The sequence below is a fragment of the Schistocerca piceifrons genome, chromosome 1 (genome assembly GCF_021461385.2).
Source record: "Schistocerca piceifrons isolate TAMUIC-IGC-003096 chromosome 1, iqSchPice1.1, whole genome shotgun sequence".
NCBI lineage: Eukaryota > Metazoa > Arthropoda > Insecta > Orthoptera > Acrididae > Schistocerca > Schistocerca piceifrons.
In genome coordinates this window covers 725,392,414-725,414,778 of record NC_060138.1, presented here as the reverse complement: position 1 = coordinate 725,414,778, position 22,365 = coordinate 725,392,414, and the positions used below count along the sequence as shown (strand labels likewise).

At 45.8% G+C, this 22,365-nt stretch overlaps 1 protein-coding gene across 1 annotated transcript in view; it reads left to right on the top strand.

Annotated features, from left to right (window-relative positions):
* LOC124772622 overlaps nt 1–22,365 on the top strand; it is a 109,841-nt gene that overhangs the window by 28,635 nt on the left and 58,841 nt on the right. The window contains exons 2-3 of the mRNA XM_047249339.1: nt 796–1,063; nt 21,363–21,540. Coding sequence (XP_047105295.1) covers nt 796–1,063; nt 21,363–21,540 — 446 coding nt within the window. The remainder of the gene's footprint in view (nt 1–795; nt 1,064–21,362; nt 21,541–22,365) is intronic.

The window sequence follows — 22,365 nt, the reverse complement described above, 5'->3', positions numbered from 1 at the left end:
TTCTAGGCGCTACAGTCTCGAACCGCGCGACCGCTACGGTCGCAGATTCGAATCCTGCCTCGGGCATGGATGTGTGTGACGTCCTTAGGTTAGTTAGGTTTAAGTAGTTCTAAGTTCTAGGGGACTGATGACCTCAGCAACTAAATCCCACAGTGCTCAGAGCCATTTGAACCATTTGAATTTGCGAATGCGTCATTTCTCCTCTGGTGACGCCCCTCCCGTCGTTCAACCAGCAGTGGGAGTGGATTCATTTGGCGCTTGATTGTGTCATCTGGTGTACCAAAAAAATGGTTCAAATGGCTCTGAGCACTATGGAACTTAACATCTGAGGTCATCAGTCCCCTAGAACTTAGAACTACTTAAACCTAGCTAACCTGAGGGCCTGAAGATGAAGGTGTATAAGACATCGATTGCAAATGAACTAAAAGCACAGCAGAGTGGAAAATTGGTACGAAAATAGCCTTAGTGGTACGCATTGTAGTGTATGGAACCGGGGACCTAGAAACGACGGAGAGGTATACAACCCCACGACAGGCTACAGCAGTCCACTCACCCCACCGCCGCCGCACACCGATCGATCCCCCCCCCCCCTCCCCCCGGGGACATCTCTCACCAGACGAGTGTAGCCCCAATGTTTACGTGGTAGGGTAATGATGGTGTGTTGTAGACGTAAGTAGAGAGTGGTACGTAACAAAAGAAAATGAAGAATTTTCCGCACTGCTGTTGTACGCTCTGTTTCTCGGGGATTGGTTCGCCTGACTACGGACGACGACCTGCCGCCCGGCTATTTGGCAGACGTGCCTCTAGCGGCAGGCAACGCCTCGCGAAGGCCCGCCTCCCACGGGCCGCAGGTGGGCGCGGGCAGCGTGGAATCCGGAAGGGCGGCAGTGGCGGCGGCGGCACCTCAAAGGCGGCCCAGACCCACATATCGGGCCCAATTAATGCGCGCCTGGGAAGCCGCCGCCTTTTACTTAGGCGTCCGGGGCCCGGAGTGCGCGCAGCGCGGCAACACGCCTGTGCTCTGCACCGGCGACCGGCGGGCCACACGTGCGCCGCATTCCTCGTGAGCAGCGACAGGCGGGCTGCCGGCAGCAATCGGAGCCGATGCCTGTTACTCTCCGAATGCCGATGCTGTGCTCGGCTGCATTTACAACGCCAGAAGCATTTACATGCCCGTGTGGCCTGCCTCCTCCCCTCCCCGTCTCTCTCCCTCCCATCGTAACTCGCAAGGACTTACTGCTGTATGCAGAATTCGAAACCTTGGACCGAACGGGGGTCAAACACGGACCATTGCTTTCATGGGGTAATGCTCTTACCAGCTGAGCTACCCAGGTACTACTCATAATTATATTTTCGCATAATACACTGACGGAAAAAGTCGCAACACAAAAAGTAATTAATGTAGCGCAGCGTATTTTCAAGAACTGTCTAGGACAGAATTCCGAGAATTTTTCTAGTTAACATATTGAAGTGGTTAACATCACAAGTTCACAGGTTAATGTAAGCGCGAGATAAGCCATTGCAAATGTGAAATGCTGGCACATTAATAATAATGGCCCCGCCAGAATGTAGAATCCAAACATGCGAACATGCATGCATTGTGTTGTACAGATGCCGGATGTCAGTTGTTGCATGGAGTTCCATGCCCGTTGCACTTCGTCGGCCAGTATAGAGACAGTTAATGCTGTTTTTGGATGACGCTGGAGTTATGGTCCGATGATGTCCGATATGTGTTCGACTGGAGACAGATTTGATGATGGAAGAGGTCAAGGCATCATGACTGCACTTGGTAGAGTATGTTGCGTTACAACAGAGTTATGTGGGCGAGAGTTATCCTGTTAGAAAACACTCCATGCAATGCTGTTCATGAATCGCAGCACAACAAGTCGAATCACCAGAATGACGTACAAATTTCCATTTATGGTGTGCGGGATAACTATGAGAGTACTCCTGCTGTCATATAAAATCGCACGCCAGAGTGTACATCCAGTGCGTCTAGCACGCAAAAGAGTTGGTTGCAGGCCCTTAATTGGCCTCCTTCAAAACAATACAGGGGCATCACTGGCACCGAGGTGGAACCAGTAGACCTCCACCCTGCCTTCCATTAGCACACTGGACTCGCATTCGGGAGGACGACGGTTCAATCCCGCGTCCGGCCATCCTGATTTAGGTTTTCCGTGATTTCCCTAAATCACTTCAGGCAAATGCCGGGATGGTTCCTTTGAAAGGGCACGGGGCCGACTTCCTTCCCCGTCCTTCCCTAATCCGATGAGACCGATGACCTCGCTCTTTGGTCTCTTCCCCCAAACAATCCAATCCTGCCTTCCAATAAGGTATCGCTTGTCACCATTGAAATCACAAAGGGCTATGGTTTGGGATCAGTGGAATGCACGCTACAGGGCGCCTGGCTCGGAGATTTTCATGAAGCAACCGAACTGTCACAGTTAGTTCACTGCCATGCCAACAGCTGCTCAAATTGCTGCTACAGATGGAGTACGATGCACCAGAACCATACGCCGAACACGATGGTCTTCCCTCTCCGTAGTGCTACGTGGCCTGCCGGACTCCGGTCTTCTTGCGACTTTTCATTCTCCTTATCACTACTGACAGTATTCACGTACAGTGGCAACATTCATGTCAGGCCTTTGTTCAATATAACAGAGGAACAGCCAGCTTCTCGTAGCCCCATTACACGACCTCGTTCAAATTGTGGCTCAAATTGCTCTGAGCGCTATGGGACTTAACATCTGAGGTCACCAGTCCCCTAGAACTTAAACTACTTAAACCTAACTAACCTAAGGACATCACACACATCCATGCCCGAGGAAGGATTCGAACCTGCGACCGTAGCAGTCGCGTGGTTCCGGACTGAAGCGCCTAGAATCGCGCGGCCACGGCGGCCGGCTGTTCCAATTATAACGGCGCCTTTGTCGCCTTAAATGCATTATTGACAGAGGTCAACTCATCACGTTCAGACTTAAACGTAACTAAAACTCACGATCCTTACAGCGTGTATCCTTACAGCACCTATCAAGTTTTGTTTATGTCGCATGACTCCTTGGTATCATGATTTTTTCCGTCAATGTATTTTTGGAGTTTCAGCCAGCAGTGATCCAGATGTCGTACCTTATTACCACTGTTAATTTAAAAGTGTAGTCTATACTTCATATAAAGTTCGAAGCCAATTCAGGTCAAACATCGAGATCCATATTAGCTCTTCAATGTCCGTTAATCTGGTGAAAGATTGGCTACAGGGGAATGACTGTGACCACTGACAAAATGATTTATTTTACATAGATATGTGTGCTACTTTTACATTCTGCTACGCATTTCAGGTTTGCGTCTATGATATCATGATTTCATATATCGTTCTTGGTAGAGGAATACACTTGATTAACTGCAAATTAATCCGATCTTAATTCATTGTAGAAGTCTGTTGCATGTTCTGTGTTCATTAGCATTTGGTACATCAGGACTTTTTCGACGTAGTAACAATTTTTTGTCTCAGAAGAAGCTAACCAATTGCCGATAAACGCAAAGCAGATAAGGAAACAAGTTGGCTGCAACATTCGGTTAGGTTAAGAGCGTTTTATAATGCGTAAAATCTGTTTTATTGACAAACATAATGCGCTATTAGATAATAGGTACAAACCTGAAACGTGGAGTAAAATGCGAATGTAACAAAAATCTACGTATAAAATAAACGCGTCTCGTACCGTAAGAGTACATTTAAGGCCTTTTATCCAAGCCGTGGAATAATTCTTTAACGTCTGCTACAATAAAGGAACTTCCTCATGTGTTCTCTCTATCCTACAATGTTTACATCTGCAACAGCTGACGTGCCCGCGATTCACTAATGATGTAGTATCTCTCCCAGCTGCATCATGATCACAATATGCATCATCACTCTAAGCATTCACTCCTCTTGTCTACAGTTTACATCTCTAAAGACTCGGTACCTATTTCTATTTCCTTTGATTTTTATCTGAAAGCATTTTTACTGAAGATTTTATGCCCTGCAATGTACCGAGTGGGTGACAGATTTCATTTCTCGCTTATTTTAGACAATTTTTGTGTTTACTTATTGTTTACTGTGGGGCTACATTAATTTTCTTTTCTGCCCGACTTCTTACAGTCATCCTGTTCATAATCTCATCACTGTTGCTAATATATACTCGCAGAACATATCCGTGATCTAATAACTTCCGTCTCTGAGTCGAAATCGCCGTCCATCCATCACATATTTTATACTCACAACCAAACATCATCAGGCACACAGTCTGTTGACTATGTCCCTCATCTCGTCACACATACAAGGACGCAAGTGGGTGGTGCTTGCGGCCGCGGCATTCGGTTACTTACGATGACATTTGTAATGCGGCCGGCTTATCTAGCGGTCGGGAAGCATAACTCGTCTCCTCGTGTAATGGGGTAATGCGAGGAACTTTCCCAGCAGTCCTTAAATCATCGCGCAAGAAAGGCTTAAACTCGAACCGCTGCATCGTTTCTCAGAGATCTTACGGGGGTGCCAGTGCTTCATTTCTGTTTTTCTCAGCTAGCTTATTAGATGAGACCCAGATAGGGCGCTACAAGCGTGGAGTACGCCTTGAGACATAAAGTTGTCTGAAGTCAGTAAATATGATGCTGGTGCATTAGAGTGTAAGGCTGGCACTTCTGCAGTTTTTGTGTGTTCGCTGTGCGACGTTTTGAATTACACTAAACTCTCGCTTATCTGGCCTTCAGCTGTCTTGCCTCTCAGTAATCCGGCCCACAACCGGACTCTAATCGCTAAAGCAGAAATAATGCACAGAGCAGTGAATTAGCGCGAACGACAACATTAAACAGTGCTATACATAATTGAAAATGTGACCATTCCTTGCAGTTGGTATCGTGGTTTCTAAAAGCAGACACATTATGTTAGGCCCTAAGCAGAAATTCTGAACAGAGGTTCTTCACAGTCGCCGTTGTTGGTGAGTACATTGGTGGACGGGCAATTGTTTGACATCAAAAGATGTTATTCGACAGTACGTAACCCAAACGGAGAGCGAGTTGGGAAAACGCAAGGTTGTGCGAAATAGTGAGAATGAAGAACTGATCGTAACAGTTTATAAACACATCAAAAAAAGTTTTGCATCACACCGGTTCCCAGACTGTGGATATTGTATCACAGACACAGTCCGCTTCACTGTTCAGAGATGTCACTAAACTCGCCCAAAGATGTAAACAACCACGCATGAACATCGCCTATTAGACGTAGGGGGTCAGACAGCAGATCAGTTCCAGTCATTCCACCAGGAAGGAGGTTTGTGTTGTCTGTAGTTCAACCGTGCCTACCGGTCAATTCTGCGGTTCGATTGCGTCCGCATTGTTACTTTGTGCCAAGAAGGTCTCTCAACCAGTGAAGTGTCCAGGCGTCTCGGAATGAACCAAAGCGATGTTGTTCGGACATGGAGGAGATACAGAGAGACAGAAACTGTCGATGACATGCCTCGCTCATGCCGCCCAAGGGCTACTACTGCAGTAGATGGCCGCTACCTGTGCATTATGGCCCTGAGAGCAACGCCACCATGTTGAATAATGCTTTTCGTGCAGCACAGGACGTCATGTTACGACTCAAACTGTGCGCAATAGTCTGTGTGATGCGCAACTTCACTTCCGATGTCCATGGCGAGGTCCGTCTTTGCAACCTCGACACCAAGCAGCACGGTACAGATGAGCCCAACAACATGCCGACCGGACCGCTCAGCATTGGCATCACGTTCTCTTCACCGATGAGTGTCGCATATGCATTCAACCAGACAATCGTCGGAGACGTGTTTGGAGGCAACCTGGTCAGGCTGAACGCCTTAGCCACACGGTCCAGCGAGTGCAGCAAGGTGGAGGTTCAAATTGTTCAAATGGCTCTAAGCACTATGGGACTTAACATCTGAGGTCATCAGTCCCCCTAGACTTAGAACTATTTAAACATAACTAACCTAAGGACATCACACACATCCATGCCCGAGGCAGGTTTCGAATCTGCAACAGTAACAGCATCGCGGTTCCGGACTGAAGCGCGTAGAACTGCTCGGCCACAGCGGCCGGTGGTGGAGGTTCCCTGCTGTTTTGGGGAGGCATTATGAGGGGCCCACGTACGCCGCTGGTGGTCATGTAAGCCGCCGTAACGGCTGTACGATACGTGAATGCCATCCTTCGAACGATAGTGCAACCATATCTGCAGCATATTGGTTAGGCATTCGTCTTCATGGACGACAATTTGCGCCCCCATCGTGCACATCTTGAATGACTTCCTTCAGGATATCGACATTGCTCGACTAGAGTGGCCAGCGTTTTCTCCAGACATGAACCCTATGGAACATGCCTGGGATTGATTGAAAAGGGTTGTTTATGGACGACGTGAACCACCAACCACTCTGAGGGATCTGCGCCGATTCGCCGTTGAGAAGTGGGACAATCTGCACTAACAGTGTCTTGATGAACATGTGGATAGTGTGCCACGACGAATACAGGCATGCATTAATGCAAGAGGACGTGCTACTGGGTATTACTGGTGTGTACAGAAATCTGGACCACCACCTCTGAAGGCTCGCTGTATGATGGTACAACATGCACTGTGTGGTTTTCAGGATCAATAAAAAGGGCGGAAATGATGTTTATGTTGATCTCTATTCCAATTTTCTGTACAGGTTCCGGAACTCTCGGAACCAAGTTGATGTAAACCTTTTTTTGATGTGTGTGGTATCAAGGTGTTGCTAAGTGGCTGAATGAGAAAATCTGTGAAACAGGCCAAATTTTAATAGATGAAGAAATAATGAAAAGCGCGCAGGAAAGTAATAATGAAAGTGATGAAGAAGAGGACGTAGGAGGAGAAAGGACGAAAATTTCTCACACTGACGGTGTTGTTGTTGCATAAATTTTCCTAGAGTACGATATGCAGCTAACTTGAACATCCTGTAGAAACATTGATGAATGTAAAGCGATTGCGTGATGAAGCATGTCACTGTCGCATACCACCATTGCAACAATTAAAAATCCGGGACATATTTCGTAGGGAGCTACGTATTGCACATGTGCATTCTGAAAGACTATGTTTTCTATGAAAATGTAATGAACATTTCTTGTCCGCAGCTCGTGGTCGTGCGGTAGCGTTCTCGCTTCCCACGCCTGGGTTTCCGGGTTCGATTCCCGGCGGGGTCAGGGATTTTCTCTGCCTCGTGATGACTGGGTGTTGTGTGATGTCCTTAGGTTAGTTGGGTTTAAGTAGTTCTGAGTTGTAGGGGACTGATAACCATAGATGTTAAGTCCCGTAGTGCTCAGAGCCATTTGAACCATTTTGAACATTTCTTTGAATTTAATAAAATATAGCCCTTATGTCCTTAAACTAAATTTCAGACACTCTCAGTAATCCATCAATTCTGCTAATCCGCACTCATATGTGCAAGGGATGGCTGGATTAGCAAGTGTCTAGTGTAGTTAGTTTTAGAACAGATGCTTTGTTAGTGTCATACAGTGGTTCTCTTGCTTCTTATTGTTGTTTGTTACGGATTTATCGTTCTCAGAGAAAGACATGGTTATACAAGACGAACTCAAAATCCGCTCACTAATATTTTCAGAATATTTTGGTATAAAGAACCCGGTGGCTCGTTACAGAGAAATAACGTAAGTCTTATAGTTTCGGATTGTTACCCCAGTCGTTTCAATGACAAAATCTTCACGACGTTGGAAAATCTTCTAAAATGCTATATCGAAATTGTAAAACACGAAACACAGAGTAATGCAAAATGTCTCGGCTGTACTCGTAACAGCTCAGCACGGCATCGGCTTGCCGCTCTCCCACTGATTTCACAGAACCCACACGGTGCTTACTGGCCATTTATTCATTAAATAAACCCATCCATTCTGTTTCAACGTTCTCAGCGGAAACTTAAAAAATCCAAGGCAGAATCGAGCTGTGCTGAATACAGGCTTCAGGGCGAATAGTTAGCATTAATGTTGTCAGCAGCGAATATAGTAAGTGAATGTAACTAGTTTGTTTCTAAACATTTCACACAGTGCACATCTGCAACATTTGTTCTATTATCCAAATATTTTCAACGCAGTCCGGATACCAAAATAAGTGGAGGTAAGATATTAAACGAAATAAAATTATTCCGTAAGACGCCACCGGAGACCACGAGTCCCTTGTACGAAACTGTCGGAAAATATCCCTGAAGAACCTCTAAAAGTTTCGAAAATAATTTAATGTCGAACACAATCACCCTGATTTCAAACGGAATGGTCGGTTCATAAAACACAAGTTGTGTTTCAGCCTCACCACTGCGAAAATAACGCCGTCAGTTAAGAACAAATTCGCTTTAGCAATGTTGACCTTGAGCCACAGCATGTCTTTTTATGATCTGAGTACGGCTGATGCTGTCAAAAACACGTCATTTAATTTTAAATTAGTATGACCGTGTCTGACACTAAATTATTTTCAGAACAATGGCTGACTGTAGCCTCCATCTCGACTAAAATGTCCTTTTTTTTTCCTTCATAAGTTTATTGTTGGTGTTATTGTTCGCTCTGGATACTGAACTGAATCATTTTTTAAATGAGAATTAAACATGACGTTGTTAAACAAAGGTCGTTGTTGTGACTTAAGAGCGGAAAATTTGTAGCTCGATTTTAAGTGATTTCCTTTTGAAGTTAGGATATCGACAGTCACAATAATATGTTATATTTAAGGTTAACCGTCTCTGGCTTTAGATCATTATAACGAATGAAGTTCCCATCACTCTTAGTAAAGGGAAAAAAAAGAGGCGGCTACTTCGCCAGTCTGAATGCAAGGTAAGGTTTCTTATTGTTTTCTGTTACAAACAAACACAAACTTGACCATCCCAAACAAAGCAGTTTCTGTTACAGAACGTTCGACCAAAATGTACATAGATAGGACTGTTGTCCTTTCATTTCAATTTAATATTAACAATTATAACCTTTACGATAAACCGAGAAAAAGGGAAAGTTCTCAAGTTGCAACACATCTGTAATAGATTTTCGAATCGTCAGTCTGTCCGAAGGTGGAATTCGGTAATCGTAGACTTGATGAAATCCTGTAGTCCGTATTGATGATCAATAATGTAATGGCTGGAAAAAACTCTCTGTTTTATGAACCATCAAAATCTGTTCAATTATATGCGGCATTATTAGTCTGCTGACAGACATTTCGTTTAGCGCTCTTGTAGTGGGGACTTATTTTTCATAACGAAAAATCGCTAAATCGCTATGCCGTTGTGATGCTCGGTCTGGAAGCAGCCGTTCAGGATTCTGGTGGCGCAAGAATATTCTCCGCCACAACATGGTTGGCAGGGTAGGTACACAGGGCAGGGCACAGTTCTGGCCATTACACTCTACTCAACTCTCCTGCATGTTGCAAAACTACGTAAGTTGATAAATTAAGAGTGGGAAAAATATCTGGCTAGCTAGATAGCTCATAACAGTCCAGACCACTACATTCTACAGCCGCATTTCACTTTAACCGCAGTCTGCTCGCGAACCCGATTCACATTAGTTGTTCGGCTCTAGACAACCGAAGATTGAAAACCACTGTCAGTGTCGCTCGCTTAACTGAAAAGAGGCTGTGGATGTTCTGGTATTGGGGACACTGACCCTCATTCGATCACAGCCCATGCCTCAAAAATGACAGATTCGTTGGTTGGCGTCTTTTCACATTTCCGCCTACATGTGCATGTGAGACTCTCTCCAACAAACGGGTCTGCGTTGAAGCGGTCACCTATGCACCTGGACTTCTCAGTGCTAAAGTAAAGGAAGTTTTAAAGGTGCGGTCTGCGTTGAAGAGCCAAAGCATCATAACCGCGAGATAGAGCGCCTCCTGATGGCGTTGCGGGCAACGAAAATACACTATCTACTCAAAAGTAGACACCAATTAGCCGACATTAATATGGGATATGACGTCTTGAACTCTGCAGGGGACATTTTTAAGGTAGTATTTGAACGTCCAATGGAGGAATCGAAGCCCATACTTCCTCAAGAACCGAAACCAGAGAAGGTTGTGATGTTGGACGCCAGATGTGGAACGAAGTCGACGTTATAAATTATTCCAAAGATCTTATAATTAAATTTTCCCCGAAACATTAATCTCTCATCTTTATCTTCGATAATGATGGGCGCTGTAGAAATGAGTTAGAATTTGTTCCACGGCTAGTACTGGAACCATGGTCGCCTTGCTTACTAGGCAGAAATGGTGACCTTTACACCACCGCAGCATTACGGTTAACATAGCTGCATAGACTAACCAACACCAGTGCCCTCCCCAACCTAAACTTCAATTCATACCTTCAGCTTATTCTTCCCCTTAATCGTCACTATTGCCAGAGCTCCCCGGCATGGAAATAGCATCCCAGCATTGGACATAACGGGGAAATCCTGTACCTCAGGTGATCTTATGGATCTTGCTGGATCTTATAATTAATTTTTCCCGGCCGTGGCACAAATGTTAATTCATTTCTTCAGATTCCATCATTATCATAGATAAAGATGAGCCTTAGATGTCTTGGGGAAAATTTAATTATAAGCTGACCTGAGGTACAGGATTTCCCCATCATGTCCAATGCTATTCCAGTGCCGGAGAGCCCTGGTAATAAGCTAAAGATTTGAACTGAAGTTTGTGTTGGAAAAGGCACTTGACTTGGTTAGTCCGTGCAACAACGTTAACCATAGTGCTGTGGTGGTGTAATGGTCAGCATTCCTGCCTAATGAGGAAAGAGATCCGGGTTCGAATCCTGGCTATGACAAATTTTAATTATTATTCCAAAGATTTTCCATTAGATTCACGTACAGTCTCTGGGTGGGCCAGTCCATTTCAGTAATGTTATCTTTCACAGACTAGAGGCTGCTTTATGAGAGAATGCATTGTCACGCTGATACAGTCATCATCTGCGAACTGTTCATCTACTGCACACAAACACAGTGCAGTAAAATGGGTTAATATACTTGGGCATTGAGCGTTCTCTTAAGCCCTAACCACATGCTAACCATGAGAACCACCCTCATACCATAACAATCCGCCTCGTTCAAATGCCTCCATTAACTTCATTATCGTGAACTTGACATCCTCTCTACTTTGCGCTAGCGACAATACAGGCCGAAAATGAGGAACTCCACTGACGTAAGTCACATTGACATAGGACATATTGTTATGACGCTATGCTTAGGAACGATCATCGCCTGCCGGAGTGGCCGAGCGGTTAAAGGCGCTACAGTCTGGAACCGCACGACCGATACGGTCGCAGGTTCGAATCCTGCCTCGGGCATGGATGTGTGTGATGTCCTTAGGTTAGTTAGGTTTAAGTAGTTCTAAGTTCTAGGGGACTTATGACCACAGCAGTTGCGTCCCATAGTGCTCAGAGCCATTTGAACCATTAGAACGATCATCTCGGAAACGGTGAAACTGCTCGGCTGAGCACCTATTGATAGTGGTTGAAGGACGGTGAGACCACAAACAGGCGATATTGTGTTGTAGGTCCATGTCTCGTCACAGAGTGTGGGTGTTGAGTGGTTATCCTCTCTATAAAGCACCACTGGCAATGATCTGAGGCACATATGATCGAACAGGCATAAGTGCTTCGGTGCGAACTGTTCTATGTTGACCCAGTGACATAGTCAATTATGATTCCAGTGAGAACAGAATCATCGATATAGTATCGATGGAAACGTATCGTCTGGTCGAATAAATCGCGTTTCTTGTTATGTCAGGTCGCTAGTTGTGTCCTTAAATGCTGCTACCATCAATGCGGACGACTGCTCAAAACATGCGCCACGTCACGGACCCAGGCACTTGGGGCAGTATTATATTAAATCTCGGACACTGCAATTGCAATTGGAGGGTACGACTTGAAACTAATAGCTGTATGAATAAACGACGTTGGATTACAATACAGCTCTTGGTTTCAATTACCATAATTCAAGTATTATACTATAGGGGACATTTACCTGAGGTTCCTTGGGACCTGTGGCAGCAATCGAAACCGCTATGACAGTTGTGGGCTGTGTGAACGTTGTTGCTGTCGACCCGCATTCCCTACGCTTGATGTCTTCCCCGGTGTTGACGGTATCTTCTGCGGGATAACTGTCCGTGTTACAAAGTTAGAAACGTGTTGAAGTGGTTTGAGAGGCATGTTAGTGAACTCATGTTGATATTTTGGCCAGAAAATTCACCTGATCTGAACCTATCGGAACAATTTTTGAATTAACTTGTTCTGCTTTAAGCTAGGAAAATACTATTCATTGCAAATGCAGTTTCGCCACAAGGTCATTTTTGAGCATTGCGGGGTATTGGGGTCCGCTCGACAATATCCCACAATGCTTGACAGCGACCATGCGTAAATTGCAGATGCAATAAATAATATAGGGTGACCCAAAAGTCCGTTAACATTTGAAAATTCAGTACTTCACGAAATGATATAGGTAGAGAGTATAAATTGACACATATGCCCGAAATGAGTGGGGTTTTATTGAAACAAAAAAATTTGTACAAAATGACCAAAAGATAGTGCTTTATGGGATACAGAAGCAATAATTAACGTAACAATTGATATTTACCAAAGGCGGTGCTCTCTATTAACAAGTGCTTTACACGTTGTCAGTCATTCATCAACAATACCTCTAGTCGACGGACAATGTTGTGGACAGCACTGTACAGTATATCAGTAGGTATGGTGAGAAATTTCCGGCAGATGTTTTCTTTAAGTATCCCTGAAGAGGTCGGACGATCGTGGTAGATGTGAGACTTCAAGTAACCTCACAACAGACGATCACATGGATTGAGGTCTGGGAATCCAGGAAGCCAAGCATGAAGAAAATGGCAGCTGAGCACGCGATCCTCACCAAACGTTGTGCACAAGAGATCGTTCACACATATAGCAATATGGGATAGGGCGCCATCCTGCGTAAAAGTCATACCTCCCAGCAGCTGTTTATCAACCAGGCTAGGTATGATACGGTCCTGTAACATATTGACGTACCTCCCACCCGTCACGCTGACAGTTTGAAAAGCTGCACTCCGCGTTTCCTCTAAGAAAGTGGGTCCGATTACGACTGATGCGGTAAATCCACACCACTCCTTGACCTTCTCGTCATGCAGTGGGGTTTACACGACAACTTAAGGATTTTCGGTAGCCCAAATTCTGCCGTTGTGGATGATGACAGTTCCTTGGAATCTGAAATGGGCTTCGTCGTTCCACAACACTTTGGACAACCAATCATCATCTTTCCCCAGTTTCTGAAGTGCCCACACTGCAATTGGAGTGTACGATTTAGTGTTTTCCAAAAAGTAGTGCCTGGAAAGCCGTTGTGACGTGCGACTTCACGCACGCTGACTTCTCATGCAGAGATGAACCAGCTAAAGTCTCCGTTTCTTTCTGAACTCTCCGAGCAGCAGTAGCACTACGGGTGATCGTCCAACCACCCTTGGCTTCGAACTTTCAGATCATTTTCTTCACATCAACACTCGTCATACAACCCTTGCGCCTTCGTATCACCTTATGCCGATAGGATCGTATAGCTGGTAAAGGTAACATGCCGCGACTGCTGACACATCTGGATATCTCTCTCAGTACAGCCCATTTTAAACACGATTCTCAGGCGGCGTCAGTGGTGTGTTGCTGTCCAGTGCCATCTGTTGGCCAGTTTTTGCACTCTTTTTTGGTTTCAATAAGACCATATGACATTTGAGGCATGTTTGTCAGTGTTTACTTCTCTACCGACACTGTTCTATTAATTAGTGCATTTTGGAATGTTAGCGGACTTTTGGATCACCCCGTATTTTAACAGTCTAAAGCGGAAAGATTTCAATCAAAATTTCACTAAGGCTGTGAACCCAGTCCTCATCAAAATTCCAGTGGAAAACGCCTGGGACTTAAATGAGCGTCAGCTCCGCGCCCACAAAACATCAGCTCGTAATTTACAGGAATTGCGTGACCTGTGCGTAGACATCTGATCCCACGTACCTCCAGAAACGTACAAAGGTCTTATAGATTCCATGCCGCTCAGAATCACTTGTATATCGCATTCCACAGGTGGGCCAACACGCTATTAAGCAAGTGGTCATTATGCTTTGGCTCAACTGTCCACTTCCGCTTACACATTTGTGAGGCCGACCAGTTAAAGAAAAGATCTCAAAAATCGTCTTAATGGATTTGGGCACGATAATAAAACATCACCCGTCCTGAAATCTGCCTAGATTTATGGTTTCATCAGAGCAAAGTTGTAAACAATTACTGTTCTAAAGCATGTTCTAGTACAGCGTGACAGGAATAAACTGGAACACCTTATATATCTAGGTAACTTTGTTTCCTCTACCCACGATACGCATTACAGGATTGCCCGCAATATCTATATACAGCCATATCCAGTAGTAATTACAACAAGTGGTGCTGCTTCTAATGCGCATAACCTTCAAGTTAATTCCGCTATAACTGCGGTTAGTTGTGCCCCCCCCCCCCCCCCCCCCCCCCCATGCATCCTGTAGTGTCTTCCTGGAACTCCCCGACAGCAAAGTCTTCACAGTCTCGGTTTGGACAATTTCAGTTTGGTTGGAAAGACAGGGAAGTGTGTTACATTTCGAATACGGATACCTTAGGCTTTTCGGTTCGGAATCTTTAGGTCTGTGTCAGTTTTCAGCTGTACAGTAATCAAGGTGATGCTGTGTTTTTGTGTGAGTGTCCAGGAATGAATAATCATTGGAGAAAGATGTGAATGGAAAGAGAAATCACTGTAAATGACAATACACCCACCCTCTCCAGCATTCGTCCCGAAGCAGGACTATTATGTGTAGGAAAGAAATGTGACTGAAATATGAAGTGAAGCCAGAAGTTAGACACCTTAACGTAGCAATCAGGTTTCCACATTTGTTCCGCAGTCCACTGGTCCAGTTTGCAGCGCAGCGTCGTTTGGACGATGCTTTCCAGACTGGGCTCGTCGGTAGCCTCGACACATGTCAGCCACGCACCGCAGTCTCAGCAGCACTGAGTGTCTCAAGCCCTTGGAGGCGTTGCCGAAAGTAAAAACTTTCATAATAGGTCCATGCAGAGTGAACTGTCGTACGAACACGAACCACGAGCTCCGGCGTAAAACGGTCCTCGATATGCGGGACTTTCTAAATCCGTCGCATGCTTCTCACTCTGCGCTACCTCATTGGCGTCTACTGCAAAGTGGCACGATGCTTGTGAAATGGGACTGGTTTTAGACATCATGTGGTAACTGTAGCTTAGGCACCTGACGTCGATCAGGTGAGCTGGCTAGATTCTCTGGAGTGGGGCACGCCACGTTGGATCGGAACGTAATGTTGTGGCACTGCGCAGGTCGTGTAGCGTTCCGGCCAGCTGGGAGCCACCGCTGATTTATGCGGGCCGTGACGCGGTAATAAGCGAGCTCTGGTGGCCAGATTTATCGCCGGATCGTCGCGGCAGAGGGTCTCCTATCAGAGCATGGACGAGGCGCCGACGTGCCGACAGTGTAATTGTAAGGCTGAGTTACGCCCCGTGCTGCGGGCCCCGCCGAGCGCGGCCACAAAGATGTCACTGTCACTGTCAACGCCTCCCCCTCCCTCACACACGGCTGCTGTTACGTATCGCCCATAAATAAGATGTGATCCGTTAGGTCTCCAGCACTGACAGCCTCGCGTGTACTCTCCCAGCTCATAGTACAAAGTATCATTGTTAGTGGCTACACTGGTCTCCATAAAGCGAGAAATCATTACAGATGTGACCATAACACGAACAATAACGAGTCGAATGTGATGAAATATAGCCACTATGTATAACATACGTGATGACACAAACAAAAACATACAGTTTAGCTTTGACATTGCAACATGTTACTAATGCACAAAATGAATAGGCCAGTTTGTTAGAATACAGTAACATCAACAAGGGGTGTAGTCACCAGGGTGTCAGTGCAGCGATATGTGGGAGAGTTAGGAACGGAAAGGTGAACCATACATATCAGCCCCTGACTACTTCTGTTCGTGTTTGACTTCTCTGCACTTTAATTGGCTGTGTCAGTTGAAGTGTTAAACGGTGCATTGATACATTTCTACCAATTAGGCTAACACAGCTGACTTATCACCGTCTCACTGCCGCAACTGGCACTCAGCTCACAAACATTTACAAATTTCAGATGAAGAAAATAACTGGTTTACACATAGTTGCTCCGTGCGGTGCTGCTGTGGTAATAATATGCCCAACTGTAAGAAAACGAGTTATGTTTTCCCATTTTTTGTCGTTTTCGATAATTAGCCCTACTTTACGGGAATTTTTAGTTGATTCCTAAAGCATTTCACTTTAGATGTGTTCCACTTTCAGCTCAAACTCAGTAAAATCTGAAACACTACAGAAAATAACAACAAGATCATCATCAGTGACAAATAACAGACGTACAAATCAAGATTATTTTTGTTTTTATTCTTCAGTAAACCTCTTGCACACATTGATACAAATGTACTCCATTTGCATGTGAAATCCCACATGCTAATAGGAAACGTATATGAGACATCATATTGCCGACAATTGTTGGTTGGTTGATACGGGGGGGGGGGGGGGGGGGGGAGACCAAACACCGATGTCATCGGTCTTATCGGATTAGGGAAGGATGGGGAAGGAAGTCGGCCGTGTCCTTTCAAAGGAATCATCTCGCCATTTGCCTGAAGCGATTTAGGGAAATGACGCTAAACCTAAATCAGGATGGCCAGACGCGGTTTGAACTGTCGTCCTCCCGAATGCGAGCCAACGACTGTAATTAATTTTCATGGGCTCCATGGCACGTTGTTTCTACTAGTTGTAACCAGTTTCTTTGATACTGTGTACTCAGCGTGGATATTCCCGCCATTTTTTAAAATTTTTATTTGTTTCTTTGAATCACAAGCCTTCTCACTGGTTTGATGCCTGACTAAACAGAAGTTATGACCTCAGTACTGGGCATCACATCTGACAGACACTGTGTCAGTCTTTAGACGTTATTGTATCTTGCATGCCGACCACTGTGGTCGAGCGGTTCTAGGCGCTTCAAGTCCGGAACCGCGCTGTTTCTACGGTCGCAGGTTCGAGTCCTGCCTCAGGCATGGATGTGTGTGATGCCCCTAGGTTAGTTAGGATTAAGTAGTTCTAATTCTAGGGGACTGATGACCTCAGATGTTAAGTCCAATGGTGCTTAGAGCCATTTGAACATTTTGTATCTTGTCTCAAATATCATGTGTTCAAGAACACACTGGATAGCATCAACAACTTAAAGAAATATACGATTGTGTTCGACGAAACATAAATAACCAATAACCTGAATGTGACAACCACTGACTCACTGAATCTTTCTATCCAGAAAAAGAGAGGAAGGAAAGGAGGAAGAAGAAAGGAATAAGAAAATTTATGATGATGAAAATGGGCTACCACTCATGCAGCGTCCTCACTGAATATGCTGATATCGTTCTGATCTTCAAAGTAGGAAACAGGACCGTTCAGTCAAGACTACCTGTCGTAAGGTGTCGGTTGGTGACAATGAACCATCATAGTCTAAATTCACCTTGGAGATCAGTGATACTTGGAACTCTGCTACTTTCTCGGTGGTTATGCGTGAGTCGCATGACAGTACACTCTCAATGCAATGTTATCATACCAGACTGTTCATACGTTATCAGCTGTTTCTGCTACTCGGGATAAATCCCATATTTCTCTTTCACATGAATGAAACAAGTGCTTTGCGACAGCATGTCGGATCAATTATACCTACTTGTTCATGAACAATTGAGATGTTCCCTGAGATCCAGAGGAACATACACAACCTTACGAAACAAAAACAAAAAACAAAAAAATGTAAACCACCCAGAAGACACGGTCTGATGTCACTGCAACACTGTACACGTACGTAGCATCGGTGGGTATGTAAATGATTAGAGTTGCAATTCTCTGTGGCAGGTAGAACGACCACCAGAGTGCGTTATTGTTGTCCGTGTTTAGTGTTCTTCCTTGAACAGCAGCAGATGTTGAGTGGTCACTGTGAGGACACGGAGATACCGCCTATTAGTGTGAGCGGTATCAGCACCTGACAGAGTTTGAAAGGGTCTCCATTTGTCCCGATGGCTCAACCGTGCAGTATCCAGGTTTGTGGGGCATTCACATGCGATCGCGGCCAGTCACTGGACTGTATGGGAACGTGGGGGCAGGCATACACGTCGCCAAGGTCCCAGTCGTTCTTGTCTGACCACCGCAACGGAGGATGGTCGCATTCTTCACCAAGCACATCGTCACCCGTTCATATACCCGTCTGCCATCGGACAGCAAGTAATGGAGTCCCTGGCCGGCCCGTTTGGCCGTGATGTCTAACGCACGGCTTTCCGGACGGGAAGGCGCGCCTGGTCCCCGGCACGGATTTGTGTCGAGGTCCGGTGAACGGGCCAGTCTGTGGATGGTTTTTAGGCGGTTTTCCATCTGCCTCGGCGAATGCGGGCTGGTTGCCCTTATTCCGCCTCATTTATACTATGTCGGCGATTGCTGAGCAAACAAGTTCTCCACGTACGCGTACACCACCATTACTCTACCACGCAAACATAGGGGTTACACTCGTCTGGGGTGAGACGTTCCCTGGAGTGTCCACCGGGGGCCGAACCGCACAATAACCCTGGGTTCGGTGTGTGGCGGTGGAGGGGTGAAGTGGACTGCGGTAGTCGTCGTAGGGTTGTGGACCACTGCGGCTGCGGCAGGGATGGAGCCTCTACGTCGTTTCTAGGTCCCCAGTTAACATACAATACCATGGAGTCCCTGCGACATTCTGTGTCATACCGCATCATTACTCGGAGACTACCAGCAGCCGGACTAGGAAATTATCGTCCCACAACACAAGCGGCTGCATTTCTGACATCCAGTCAGTCGCCGAGCCAGGACGAAATTAAGATGTGTTGCGTCTGTAGCCTGTATGATGTGGTTGAGGGAAACTTGAACACTCCAAATACTCAATAAATGACAAAAAATTACACAATTATTTACAATATGTACAACACAAAAAAATTATACATATCGTTTGTATCACTGGTTGCCTCTGTTTAACACTGTCTACGACTGAAATGGGCACGTGACCTTCGGCAATTTACTTTGGCGCAGTGACAGAGCGTTCCATGGTCTGACGAAGCCCGATACCTTCTTCATCATGAAGATGGGATTGCGCGAATCGTTTGTCTTCCAGGGGAGCAGCTCATTGACACCTGTACTGCGGGGTGCAGACAAGCTGGCGGTGGCTCTGTTATGCACTGGGAAAATTTCATGTGGGCATCCATGGGTCCAGTGGATCTTGTGCAAGCCACCACGATGGCCAAGGAGCATCGTAAGTTGGTTGCCGACTACGTACATCCCTTCACGACAACTATGTTCCAGACGGCAGTGGCATTTTCAACAAGATAATGCGCCATGTCACAAGGCCAGAAGTGATGGAGTGGTTCGAGAAACACAGTGCCAAATTCCAATGAATCACCCCCTTCCCCGGAATTTACGGGAATCAGGTGACTTGTGTGTGCAGATGTGATGCCAACTTCCCTCAGTGACCTGCCAAGGTTCATAGCTTCCATGGCAAGACACTGTTATCCATACCAAATGTGGACATACTGACTACAAGGTAGTTGGTCATCGTATTCTGGCTGATCAGTGTAGCTGCTTTATGACACCCTTATTTCTAGCATTTGTAGACTTAGAGAAATCTTTTGACAATGTTCAAATTCTTTTGACAATGTTCAAATTCTGAAGGTGGCAGGGTAAAAGACAGGGAGCGAAAGGCTATTTACAATTTGTACAGAAACCAGATGGCAGCTATAAGAGTCGAGGAGCATGAAAGGGAAGCACTGGTTGGGAAGAGAGTGAGACAGGGTTATAGCCTCTCCCCGATGTTATTCGATCTGTATATTGAGCAAGCAGTAAAGGAAACAAAATAAAAGTTCGGAGTAGGTATTAAAATCCACGGAGAAGAAGTAAAAACTTTGAGATTCGCCGATGGCATTGTAATTCTGTCAGAGACAGCAAAGGACTAGGAAGAGCAGCTGAACGGAATGGACAGTGTCTTGAAAGGAGGATATGAGATGAACATGAACAAAAGCAAAACGAGGATAATGGAATGTAGTCGAATTAAATCGGGTGATGCTGCAGGAATTGGATTAGGAAATGAGACGCTTAAAGTAGTAAAGGAGTTTTGCTATTTGGGGAACAAAATAACTGTTTATGGTCGAAGTAGAGAGGATATAAAATGTAGACTGGTAATGGCAAGGAAATCGTTTCTGAAGAAGAGAAATTTGTTAACATCGAGCATAGATTTAAGTGTAAGGAAGTCGTTTCTGAAAGTATTTGTGTGGAGTGTAGCCATGTATGGAAGTGAAACATGGACGATAACTAGTTTGGACAAGAAGAGAATAGAAGCTTTCGAAATGTGGTGCTACAGAAAAATCCTGAAGATTAGCTGGGTAGATCATATAACTAATGAGGAGGTATTGAATAGGATTGGGGAGAACAGAAGTTTGTGGCACAACTTGACCATAAGAAGGGATCGGTTAGCAGGACATGTTCCGAGGCATCAAGGGATCACCAACTTAATATTGGAGAGCAGAGTGGAGAGTAAAAATCGTAGAGGGAGACCAAGAGATGAATACACAGATTCAGAAGGATGTAGGTTGCAGTAGGTACTGGGACATGAAAAAGCTTGCACAGGATAGAGTAGCATGGAGAGCTGAATCAAATCAGTCTCAGAACTGAAGACCACAACAACAACAACAACATACCAAACAAATCAGTGCGTGCACCAAGGCTAGAGGGGGTGCAACGTCGTACTTGTTGTTTCACTGCAATAACATCACATGTCTTCTCAATCCGTGAAATTTCATTTCGTAACCTCTTCCTTTCCGGGGGCTTAGCTTTCCTTGTCGAGCAGTGTAGTGGTCGAAGCGGCGTCTGCATTGATAAAAGCTCAGTTCAATAATAGCTAACGAACCGTATCGGTTACACGTCTATTTACTCCCGCCTTAAATCCTGACGCCGGAGTAGCTGGTACGGGTTTGCAACTGCTTCTGTCAAGCGCTAGTGGTCGCGCAGCGTAACTGCCGGCGGTGTGTGGCGCTGCCTTGTATGGAACAGCGGCGGTGACACGGCACGGCGGACTTTTGTCCTGTCAGCGTAAACCGGCGCGGCGTTTCCCGCTATCGGCGGCGGCAGCCGGTCGCAGCAGGAAGCGAGAAGCCCGGCCGCCTCGGCGAGGGGAGTCGGTCCGCGCCGCGCGTCCTTGCTGGGTCAGTGTGGCTCGCGGTCAGGGACCCGTTACGTCGGCCGGGAATGTTAATGACGCAGGAGCGGAGCTGAGCCCGCAGCCGCGTCCGCCGGCGACACCTCCGGCTCCGGCTCCAGCTCCAGCTCCAGACCCGCCTGCCCAAAGCGCAGCCGCGTGGCCCGCCTCGCACCGCGCCGTGGCGGCCCCCTGTCTGGGGCGGCCGACATTACCTCCGTCGCCGGGGTTACGAAATCACTCGTAATTCACCGCCGCACAGCTGCAGCTGCGGCTGCGACTCCAGCAAACCGGTTAACAAAACCTCCTGCATCAGCAGGTCTTCACTAAACGTCGTGACAGGTTAAAATTCAGTAGTGTTTCCACACTCATGTTTTTCTCAGTAGCCTTTTACAACCTTACCTAACTAGTGTTGGACTGTGGTTTGTAAACTGGGTTTGTTTATTACATAAAATATAATTTAAAGCAATTATCTGCGTTAGGCAGTTTTTATTTTCTTCCACAACGCGTTTCGAGGGCTTACACCGTCTTCTTTTCAGACGAATGGAAAAAGTGGTAGAAGCGGACCTCGGGGAAGATCAGTTTAGATTCCGTAGAAATATTGGAACACGTGAGGCAATACTGACCTTACGACTCACCTTAGAAGAAAGATTAAGGAAAGGCAAACCTACGTTCCTAGAATTTGTAGACTTAGAGAAAGCTTTTGACAATGTTGACTGGAATACTCTCTTTCAAATTCTAAAAGTGGCAGGGGTACAATACAGGGAGCGATAGGCTATTTCAATTTGTACAGAAACCAGAAGGTAGTTATAAGAGTCGAGGGGTATGAAAGGGAAGCAGTGGTCGGGAAGGGAATGAGGCAGGGTTGTAGCCTATCCCCGATGTTATTCAATCTGTATATTGAGCAAGCAGTAAAGGAAACAAAAGAAAAATTCGGAGTAGGTATTAAAATCCATGGAGAAGAAATAAAAACATTGAGGTTCGCCGAGGACATTGTAATTCTGTCGGAGACAGCAAAGGATTTGGAAGAGCAGTTGAACGGAATGGACAGTGTCTTGAAAGGAGGAT